This window comes from Engraulis encrasicolus, chromosome 4, assembly GCF_034702125.1.
Source record: "Engraulis encrasicolus isolate BLACKSEA-1 chromosome 4, IST_EnEncr_1.0, whole genome shotgun sequence".
NCBI classification, from domain to species: domain Eukaryota; kingdom Metazoa; phylum Chordata; class Actinopteri; order Clupeiformes; family Engraulidae; genus Engraulis; species Engraulis encrasicolus.
The window spans coordinates 30,773,613-30,785,443 of NC_085860.1; the positions used below are offsets into that span (position 1 = coordinate 30,773,613).

General features: G+C 43.2%; 1 protein-coding gene across 1 annotated transcript; it reads right to left on the minus strand.

The window, feature by feature from the left end:
- Positions 1–246: 246 nt before the first annotated feature.
- hdac10 (histone deacetylase 10) lies at positions 247–11,645 on the minus strand. The gene is made up of 22 exons (XM_063197136.1): positions 11,340–11,645; positions 11,113–11,247; positions 10,929–11,025; positions 10,707–10,804; positions 10,478–10,582; positions 10,314–10,382; positions 9,844–9,970; positions 9,285–9,350; positions 9,030–9,089; positions 8,840–8,929; positions 8,551–8,657; positions 8,335–8,402; positions 7,835–7,961; positions 5,713–5,874; positions 5,253–5,346; positions 4,991–5,073; positions 4,620–4,673; positions 4,343–4,424; positions 3,424–3,612; positions 3,075–3,234; positions 2,651–2,690; positions 247–463 (listed from the first exon to the last, which is right to left on the minus strand). Exons 1-21 carry the CDS (start codon positions 11,402–11,404, stop codon positions 2,668–2,670), a joined length of 2,061 nt encoding a protein of 686 aa, XP_063053206.1. The 5' UTR covers positions 11,405–11,645; the 3' UTR covers positions 247–463; positions 2,651–2,667.
- Positions 11,646–11,831: the final 186 nt, after the last annotated feature.

Below are 11,831 nucleotides of genomic sequence, written 5' to 3' on the forward strand. Positions count from 1 at the left end.
ATGGAAAAAAGCCATGTACCATGTTACCCAACCAACCCAGAATTGGAGGCAGTATCCTAGCAATAACAAATGTTGACAGTTATGGACAAATCATATTTAACTACACTGTAAAGCAGTTGTATTTCTAAGAGAGATGATGGTGTCAAATGTCAATAAATTATTGAAATTGAGATGTCCTTACCAAGCCTTCAGAGCTCCATAGCATGCATGCTGTTGCTGTGAAATGTGACTAATGTGTCTAATGCAACACCAAAGCAAATGTTTCACAATCCTTGAAGAGGGTGGTGTTTTAGAAAGTCATTCATTTGTGATGAAGCCTTCATAAAAGATGTATCATCACAACCATAGAGACAAGCCAAACACAACATTAGTATCAAATTCCTCTTTAATGTAAAATATTATGGGAAGTACAATTCAAATGGTGACTGTTACATTATCCAAGTGTGTTTCAAAACTTAAACGACGTCCAGTCAGGGCCGCGTTAACCCTCGCCGAGGCCCGGTGCAGACGCAATCCGGGGCCCCTACACCACATTATAATGAGCCATATTCAAAACGCATGAAACAACGCAGGCTACACGTTCTACTCCAACACAAAAAAGGGTGCGCTGCGAACCCCCTGCTGAGTTCACCAGTCGCAACGCAAGCCATTGGAAGCATAGCCAGCGGACATAGAGGAGATAGGCCTACTGTACACTATCGTTTGGCAGAGTAAACGTCGGTTCAGCTAGAAGAACTACCAAACAGAAGCACAACAAAAAGTCTCTTAATTTTGTTACGTTGCTGCCGACCAATTTGTCAAATCGAAACCGTCGTGGGAAACACGTGTTATCTTCAACCTCCAATGGAAAGACTGGCTGTCTCAAAGGAAAGATCAGCTGTCGCTTGTCGCGAGGAAGGGGAATCCCCTTAGCAGCGAACCAAAGCGAAGCTGTCACGAAATCCCCTCAAAATGTACCATATAGGCTACCAATTAAAAAGTCAGAGGTTTTCATCTAGGTGGCGCATTACACTGCAATAGTAGCCTATGCAATCATTACAGTAGGCTAGACTACGGTGCAAACTCGTAATGTTTAGATGTGGATGTGGATGTATCACACAAGTTTTTTTCTATTTACTGTCAATGGGCCTGACAGAGCATCGACATTATTACAGTGCTTTAGGGAAATGGCCATAACAGTGCTTTAGGAAAATGCGACTATATCATTTTAGTGTTTGCTAGATTGCTTGCCTTGTTGTTGTCAGACTGTCGAAACTTTGAGTGCTGGTTGGTGCACTTGCTACGTAGCATTATTGTGAACACTTTTTTAAAGTATTGGCAGAGGACGCGCTCAACTTCTTGGAAAACCGAAAAGCTTTTGGGTGCGAGATAAAAAGCGTCAACACTTTTTTTAAAACACCTCAGAAGTGGTCCTCGCTGCACCATGCAAGACTTTTGTTTCGCGAATGCAGTTGGGTGCATGATTTATTTCCCCATGTTTTAACAATAGAATAAGATAAAGTTAGGTTGGTGTGCTGTGCTCTGTTTGCTTAGCTTAGGCCTACATGATTGCACAAGTCCATGATCGCTATGCAACAATTACAAAAAGCGATATAACACTGACATTACAAAAATAGATAACGTTGCCAACCTTCTCTTCAATGCGTTAATCCATGCCGGGCAATCTAAGCAAGTGCTGACGCCGACTTCCTCATCTTTTTTTAGACAGTAGCCCATCATCAAACTCAAAAATTATTGGCCACCGTTTTCCCCTTTTGGCACACAACCAGAAGCATCTGACTGAAACGACAAGTTCCGAAGACCTCCGATTCCTGCGTGCATGCAGAGGCGATTCTAGGCTCAGTAGGGGGGCCAAGCGAAAATTAAAAAGTAAGAACACTTGTAACAAATCGCCAGTAGGCTACTGTTCCCCAGCCAGCTACAGTCTTGGGGGGCCCAAGCTGCCTGTCTAGCCTGGTGACAAGATATACATATGCGCAGAGAGATTTTAGAATGAGAGGGGACATATGGCGGCCATCTTGGTGACGCCTCCGGGGTGCTATTTCGCGATTAAGTAGACCAGATCTGAGAGTCAATGGGAAAAATGAATGGGGAAACTGAGTATAGGACGGAGGGGAACCCAGCGGTTGTGAAAACCATATGGTTGAAACGACCGTGAAAAACTGATCAACCTAGACTGCTTGGTTGTGTCATACCAGTCAAAATAAAGCTTTTTGAGCCACTTTTCTCACGGTTTTTTTGACAGAGCGCAGGCGCAGTAGTTCCATAACGGCACGAGAGCAACGGCTTTTCACAACTGAGCATGTGCATAGTTTCGCGTGCGCCGATGCAGCCAGATGATTGGATCACTGTCAACGCAGCTCAGCAGGCACATTGGCTCTTGTTACCAGAAAGGCGGGAGATGTGCGGGTAGACGCCATATTTGCGTTACGAATCTTCACCGTTAATTTCTATGTACCTGTCCTATCTCCCCTTACTAGAATATTTCTGATATGCGCCTCTGCCTACGGATGGCGAAATGCGTCAAAAGTTCAATTGATCGTCTCAAAATATCGTTTCATATTTTCCAATCTCACGCAGTCCGGGGCCCCCTCTAGTGGCGGGGCCCGGTGCTACAGCACCGGTTGCACCATAGGATAACGCGGCCCTGCGTCCAGTTCATTTGTTTTAATCCTGACCCTTAGTGGGAACTGTTGAAGAGAAGAGACACATATACACAAACCTATGTCAGTTTTGATGGTTAAAAATATAGGAAGGTAATAATGATATGGTTATAATAAGGGTTCAAGGGAGTCCTTGTGCACAAGCCCTCAGCAACACGTCACAGGTGTGGGAAAACTTGATCAAAGCTGAAAGCTCAGAAAACGCAGCACATTGCTGACTGAGCGAACCTGATGACGCACTGGGAGATACACATTGTTTGCTCCAACAGATAAAATAAGAAAAAAAAGAACAGTAAGCACTAAGCAGCGTGCTGTGTTTTCTGAACTTTCATGCATCTTTATAACAATATGGTTAAAAATAATAATGTGCATAATAATGTGCCATAAACGAAAGTGGGGTGGTGACTTTACCAGAGATGTGAAGCATCTCCCACTTGTTCTCCAGTCTGGTCCTAAGCTTCTCCATGGCTTGGACATCCTCAGGGCAGAGGGCCCCCAGGGGTCCTAGGTCAGGGGCAGGGGTCCCCATCAGAGAGGCTGCGGTGGCCCTCACAGGGCCATCCTCAGACTTCTGTAAGGGTTTGAAACAGAAAGCAATGATAAGAAGTTCTGAAGATTGTTTCGCAAACTAAAGAGAACCCCTCTATACACAGACAGAAAATCTCTCTCTCACAGACACACGCATGCACGCAGAAAAAAAACCCACACACACAAGGGCAGGCGCACACACACACACACACAGATGCACACAGACACACACCTGCAGCAGGGCGAGTGTGTGCCCCATTGCAAGGCCCTGGAGCAGGCTGGTGAGCTGTGCCCATGCGGCCTCCTTCACCCCGCTGCCCTGGGTCCAGACCTCCAGCACCAGCCCTGGGTTATGCTGATACGCCACAGGCAACAGGAGACTCAGCACGGCCTGTAGAAACCCAGCTACATCCCCTGGCCCCTGGGAAACCAGTGAAAAGGTTTAGACATGATGAAAACACAAAGAATAAACACACATTTTTTTAACAAGTATTTTTTGGGGGCTTTTTATGCCTTTATAATGACAGAGACAGTGAAGAGCGACGGGAAATTAGCGGGGAGAGATAGGGGGAAGGATCGGTAAAGGACCCGTGCCGGAATCAAACCCCGGTCAGCCGCGTAGCAGACGAGCGCCTTACCATTACACCCACGGTAGGGCCATGAACACACACATTTAACACAAATAATAACGAGTCGTTGAAATATAGGGGTATACAGTACTTTGTAAAATACAAAAAGATGGAAATTACATCATAGGAGATAAAACACTGTGGATATTTTGCTTCTTTTCTTCAATTTTGTATCAAGCAGAGCTACTGAGAATGGTGATATTTCATCTCTGCCGTGTGATGGTTACAAGGTTACACTCTCTTGCATTCTTCTCATGCTCATTTCTCATGCTCATTTGTGGAAGTTGAGATGGCATATCTCTGATGTATCAAAGCTCTCATTTTGAAAGTCATGTCTTTTACAAACGGACATTTTGTGTTTGTACCAGTGTACAGACAAATTCAAAACACATGAAACAGACTTCTGTTGTTCCTTTTACTGTTGTTACATTCTAATAAGGCACATTTTTCTTTTTTCTCTCTGTGTTATTCACCTCAGAGACATGTTTCAGACACCATCTATGCTAGGACACAGTTACGCACCTGTTTTATACACACTGGAATGTGGTACTGGGATTTGGGGGTTGCAGGCTCTTTACAGCAGATTTGAACCAATAGGACTCTCCTGTAGTTTTTAAATACAAAACACACGATAGCAGAGAGGATGATGATAGTAAACCACCTTAATGTTTCTTTTTATAAAACGGTTGATACAGGTATTCAATTTGAGCACATTTTATCAGCAACATTTAAAATGCTATCGAGTTTGTCCTGCAGGCGTAGCAACATAATACAATACGCTTGAACTTGTAACACTCACCCATCATGTAAATCCACAGGCCACTCATCATCTCCAACAAGTACCACAAGGACTCTGCACACAAACAAAGGGACGTCAGTTTTTTAATCAACCTGAAACAGACCTTTGTTGTTTAAAATGCTACGGACTGCAAGAGAAACAAACAAGAGAAATCACAAAAGGTGACGTGGCCCCTTGGCCAACACTAGATGCTTTTGAATCTATATTTACACATCTGGTGATGTGTTTGGTGCCCCAGAGACGACCACGGACACTGCAAGCGGACAGACAGACAACCATTGTAATAGCAGGCCATTGCAATAGCTGACCCAACCTCCTCCAGGGGGTCAGGTAACAAAGACTCAGGTAAGACGAATGTAGCTTGTGCATACCGGTCAACAGAGGTTAGAGCATGCTGAACAGCAACCTTCACAGCCAGGGGCATATCTGGCACCGTTGCCAAACCATTGCGGATCTAAAAGAAACAAAGTCACTACATGCTTTAACTTCCATAGGCAAATCACACATCAGACCATGCTATGAGTTTACACATCAAGTGTAAGTAAAAAAGCACCAAAAAAACCCAATATTTGGGGCTTTGTTCACACTACTTTGTCACACCGCAATGTACAAACATGAGACTTAACAGCTCACCTCTTTACAGTTCATTTTGTCCAAAAGAGACACAAGTTTCCTGAGTGCTGCAATCTCCTCCTCATCCTTCATACCTTTTTCATTTAAATGATCTCTGGAATTACAGACAACAATCACAGTCATATTAAATCTTTGAAACACATGTATAGCTGCTGTAACCAATGTAACAATTTTATGTTGTTGCGTGGATGGTGTCCATGAGTACGAGATACTAGCACAGAATGGAATGCGGTCTAAAATGGGGAAGTTGTGGCAAAATGGTTAGAAAGTTGGTCCTCTAATTATACTTTTGCAGGTTTGATTCCCGTAGCAGTCAGAAAAACACGGGTGCTCTCCAGTACCCTCATTCATGGCTGAAGTGTCTTTGAGCATGGCACCTAACACCAACAATGCTCCAGGGACTGTGAGTGTCAGCTAAATGTTATGAAATGCAATGTAATGTAATGCAATATTGACCCACCTAATTTTTTCCAAAGTCTTATCAGAAGTTTGGGTTGCCTCCTCCAAGCGCTGACAGCCTTCTGGCAGTGAGGCCTCCACACCAGCAGGGAGTGCTACAGCAGTGCGCACAGGAGGAGCTGACCTTGGCAGGGGCTCAGGCCACTCAATTTCCTCCTCCAACGTGTCTGTAGCAACCCAATGTAAGTAGGCTGCCGGATGTGAGTGCCCGGATATCCGCCCAAGTATATCCATGCATTTGCATTCATTTCCACCATCAGGAATGCTTTGCGGTACCACAGCTGCCCGATGTGAGTCGCGCTGTGTCGCCTGACTATCCCTTCTATAATATGATTGTAGCCTACCGTAACAACTCGGCCCCCGCCACAAATATCCACCACACCACCACGGGTCCTCTGGTGTTGTGACCGTTTTAGGATATTTTTTTCATATCTAATACTTGCACATTAAGAGTGACAATTCCATCATTGATGTTTAAACGATATGTGCGAATGCAGTCATGTTGAATTTAGGGTGGCCAAACCATGCCATGTCATGAAGAACGTGCATCACATTATTTAAACAGCTCACAGTTATCCTGAGTGCCCGTGTCTTTTTGGAGATCGGAGGGTTGATGAGCAAAGAGATGGGAGAGAAATTAGTTGTGCGCGCGCGCACACATCTGCTCAATATCCACCGTACACGAAGTTACTGGCTCCAATATTTCAGTGTCCCGTTTGATTCTGTACAGACACTTATACGTTTACGTAGCACAATCAAATGAATAGGCTATGTCTAAATTATAGGCTGTAGTCTCCAATGTGCCTAGTTTCGCGTGTTGTTGGCATCACCAAATAATCTGCGGCATAACTTAATATAATATAACTTAATAATATGCGGCATAACTTTTCGAGTGCTACATTTAGACCGGGTAAAGTATCGAGCATGGTCTGTCCCTTCAATAATATTAGAGTGTCCCGTAACAACTCGGTCTCGGCCCCCGCCGCATCCTCCACCACGAAGGTCCTCTGATGTTGTGACCGTTTTAGGATATTTTCATATAATACAGAAGTAAGAGCGTGCGCGCGCGCCTCTGACTGTATAGACACGGAGGGAGAATGACTCCAATATTTATATTCAGCGCCCAGTTTAATTCTGCACTGACACTTTTAAATGTAGGCTACGTGGCACAATCAAATGAGTAGGCTATGTCTAAATGTCTGGCTTTGTTGTTTCGGCATCACCAATAATAATGGCACAATAAGCGGCATGGTTTCGCGTGTTGTTTTTGCACCACCAAATAATAACTACACAATATGCGGCATAGCTGCTGTTTTCTAACTCAGAGAGAAGGCTATGCCCAGATATTATTTTAACTGGTAGGATATCCTATGATTTGTTTCACTAATGTAAGGAGTAAAACTCAGAAACTTCCCGAGTGCTAGCTATTTAGACTGGGTAAACTCGTATAGTCTTGAGCAAAACTTTTTATTTAACATTGCGAATGGGCAGGATGATTTGCTTAGACACGCACGTGCTTCAGAGCAGCTAGAACTGTGCAAGGTGACTGCTGCAGTTTTCAGCTCAGTCCTCCTGGATAATAAAAACAAAATAATGCCGACGAGAAAGTCACGCCGTTATCTTTTGATGGATTCCCTTTGGGTGCCCGGTTGAGATTTTCACACCCAAATCAATTCGGTTTTAAGTTATAATTTCATTTTATTTATTGTTTTATTATTTTGATGTTATTGGTCACCGGGCCTATTCTTTTGATTTGGGAGATCAAGGAACTCTTTGATGTCGCCGAAACGGCGATGTGCTGTGGGCTCTTTACGCACGGCACCTAGGCCTATGTCCCTTCCATCTTCAGTCAGACTCAAATCGGACCGAAATCAAGTAGCTGAGGTTAAACCGTCGTAAATACACGACCAAGGGACAAAAGATGGAAATTAGCCTCATGGCTATAATCTTGTGTATTTAGCATTTTTTTAAATGCTGGTAATATATGCTGTCCCTTTTTTTTTAAATAAATAAACCTGAAACCTGAAACCTGAAATCGAGTAGCTGAGGTAAAATAGACGTAAATACTCGGGCGGATATCCGGGCACTCACATCCGGCAGCCTACTTACATTGGGTTGCTACAGTGTCCCCTGACTCTCCAGTCAGCTGCTGCTGCTCCGGCTGCTGTTGCTCTGGTAGCTGGGGGTTCTCAGCCCCTCCTTCCTCCACCCTGCTGCGTTTGGTACTGGGCTCGGACACAGCTCCCACTGCTGCAGAGAAGGTCATGACGACAACAATAAGTATCCATGAACTTAGTCAAGTCAGTGAATCAGTGAAGGTGCATGACACTGATGGATGGATGGATGGAGGGAGGGATTAACGTTATAGTATGTGAATAGAGGGGTAAACAATGCCTATGTTAGATATCGTTGATCATAGTTTATCATTTTAATCTAATTGTACAAACGTATAATGACAATAAAAGATACTATTTTCCAAAATACAAGGGGTCATTGTTGTCTATTTAAAGGGAAATTGTGAGTAAATTCAACATAAAATTGAAATTGTCTGGGATTTTTCTTTAAGTCTGTATTTCAGTCTTCTGTAAAAGACAGCACAGTAGGAACACAGATAGGAACATACCAGAATGTTTAAAGCAAGTCCAGTACGGTTGGTGTGCGGATCTTACATTCTGAAGAGACTCCAGGGCACTGAGGAAAGAAAAAAGCAGAAAACAAACATTAGGTTCAAGGTTTACTGCTTTCTTTGAGTTTATTGCTAAAATGTTGGATTTGAATTGGAAAAAAGAGAACTTGTACATCAATGATTTATTCAGTTTCTGCCTGATGAACAACCCACCTCTCACAAGGAAAGCTAATGTTGGCCAGCTGTGGTGCAGGATCTCCAAGAAGACTTTGGACGGTCTGGCACACTGACTGAGAAAGTGCAGTCAAGTTGTAGCCACCCTTAAAAACGAAACAATAACATAAACACAGACACACAATTTGTCATTACATTGGATTGAGCTCATACACTGCTACCATAGGGAGATTTTAATGGCCACACAGCTAGACAGGTGTTTTTTAGTACAGCATGGTAGAGGTTTATGGTTCCAGGTTTATGTGATGTATTCCCAGCAAGTGTTTACCTCAAGAACAGCACACAACTTTCCACCAGCCAGGGGCATCAACAGGTGAGTGAGATGAGCAAAGATCTCTGGAGTTGCATTCATGCGACCCTGGGGATGATTGATTGATGAAGTAGCTGTAAATTAGCCTGTCAACATGATGATAATGTATGCTACCAATTATACCATATGCAATGCCACCACCACTCACCTCTGGATCTCCAATTGCAGAATCAAAACCTGCACACACCAGAACTAGCTCAGGGTTGAACTAGACAGAGGCATAGAGATTAATTATAAAGAGAAATTCTTAAATGAAAAAAACAACAACTACAGTAAACTGGTTATTCATTTATGCAACACCATTCAATATTTCAAACTCTTATCACAGATGGCACTATTGTTTTTTTGTGTCATCATGACTCATGAAATAACATTTTCTGTGTTACATTCACATGTTGCCTACCTCATAAGCAACTGGCAGCAAGACATGGAAGAAGACAGAGAGGTAGTCACTGTGGTCCATCCCCACCTGCACAATGGATCAGCCAGTTCAGGGAAGCAATATTACAGAAAAATGTTCCTTAAAAATCTCACTTTGCTTTATGTTTATGGGCAGAGTAGATTTTACTTATAGATTGGTACAGTGATGTGCACCCTGGATTCAAAAGCGACAATCCAGAGCAACATTCCAAATGACCTGGTTATACCTGTCCAAATGCCCGAATTGGACACGTAAAACCAAGTCTTTTGAAATATTTGGAAATGGGTTATAACTTCGGAATCTAGGCTGCTAATCACCGGTTTGTAGCGCTCCTCTGTACTGTACTGTAGTATTACTGTGACTACTGGAATCATGTTGTGCTGCATATGGCATTGGGTGACTTGAGTAGAGTAGAGTATCATTTACTGATCCCAGGGGGAAATGAATGTGTCCAGTAGCATACATACATACATAGATAAATACAGAGGACATAATACACTAGACATTACGCACGATGGACTGTATGTGCAAAGTGTCTTGCCTTATTCCATGGCACATTGATATTGAATCCCGCTCCTTTCCCCTTTCCCACACTGTCATAGTCTGACTCTGGGAGATTGGGCCAAAAGCTCTGGTGCTCATAGCGGTGCCAGGAGAAGTAGAGAACACTGGGAAGACACAAGCAGAGGGACTCATGGGTTGAACTACAGATGGGGCATAGGAATACTATTTTTCCATCCATTGAGATCAGTAGGTGAGGTTGAGATGTTCAGTGTTCACCATGGGAAGCTTTTACACACAATTTGAACGGCTGTGTACAATGATTTAAAGTAGTAGACAGATATCCTGAACACCATTACAATTGCATTTTATTGCTCACAATGTTTTGGTCGTTCAGAAAGAATCAGACCTTCTGCAGGTAAACTCAAGATGTGCAGGGTATTTGTCAACTACTGAGCAATCTGCAATGCCATCTTTCAATCATCCCAAATGCCAGCAAGATCGACAGACCTTGGGTCGTCCTCAAAACAGTATTGGACCCCTTGTCCATGATGCACATCCCAATCAACGATTAATACCCTGCAAGATAGAGGAAGGGGAAAACATTGAGTAAATGCATAGCACATGTGAACAAACTTTTATCTCAGATTTTGTTCAATAAAAAGCTTTCAAACCTTTTAAGGTTATAGTGTTTCTTTGCATAAAGGGCAGCTATTGCAACATTGTTGAACACACAGAAGCCATTGGCGGCACTCCTTTGACTGTGGTGGCCAGGTGGTCTGTGGAATGAATGTTCAAAAGACACAAAAATGAATGTGAAAGTGAATAATTAATAATAGCCATATGAGATGCATATGGACCTTTACAGCTACACCTTCTAATGTGTTTGTTTCATGGACTCACCTCACAAGGGCTAATCCATTCCTCACTTTTTCTGTCATCACACTGTCCACCAGCTGCAGCGTGGCCCCTATTGCCAGTTTGGCACAGTGGAATATGTTCTGTCACAAGCAGAAAAGTAGACCTCTGTTACCCTATGAGGCTCAGCCCAGAGCCATCTACAGCCCAGCCAAGCCTAAACAGTCTGTCTGTCTGCAGTTCACTAAATACATCAGTGTGCCTCACCGGATGAAAATAGACATCTCCATACTGCTGGGTGAACGTCATGAGGTCCTCCAGAGTCATGTGGGGCGTCTGCTTGACAGCTTCCAGATACTCCTCACTGTTTACAAGCAGAGCCGTTAACAAGCCACTGAGATTTCGCTGTTGTGATGGAGGTAATGTTGGTCAATATTGATATAACACTTGCCTGTGTGCTAACAGTATCTCCTCATCTGTTGCTTGACGAACAGGAATGGAGACGCAGCGCTCTAATAACCCTTTAGAAAGCAGTGCCCCATGACTGGCTGTGAGACGCTCTGGTACCTCAATTTTGCAAGCAGGGCTAGACAAAATATGACCAAAAAGCAACAACTTAGAATGGACTTTCGCTAGGAGGAATATGTTTGTATTTACAATAAACTCTGTGAAACTTACTCGACCCATAGAAGTTTGTAGCGGGTCATTTCTTCATCATAGACTATCGCCGTCTTTGATGCCATGACTGAACCGTTAAACCATACGAGAAATGTGCCAAAGATGAATAGGCTGAAAAAGTTTGGAGTGGTTCCTTCTATATACCGCTGCAAGTAAGCTGTTTTGTACTTTAATGTAACAACCAAATCCCCTGGAATTAATGAAGTAGAATCATGCCGTTTAATTAATCAGACCCATAATCTTAAGATGATACATCAAGAAAGTTTAGAAAGTCATCACATCTGCCTTGTTACACACAGGAGGCAGCCATATTGTTTGGACACGTGACTTTAAGAAAGTATTTCATTGGCTGTGCCCGTCAATCACGCAGAAGCGCTAAACAAGTGTTGAAAACCTTTTAAAAAAAATAAAATCCCAAAGCCATAAAGACTGTACTGCCCTACAATATCAGAACGCAATATCTTGAAAATGGTCGAAAATGCGTTTAGACCG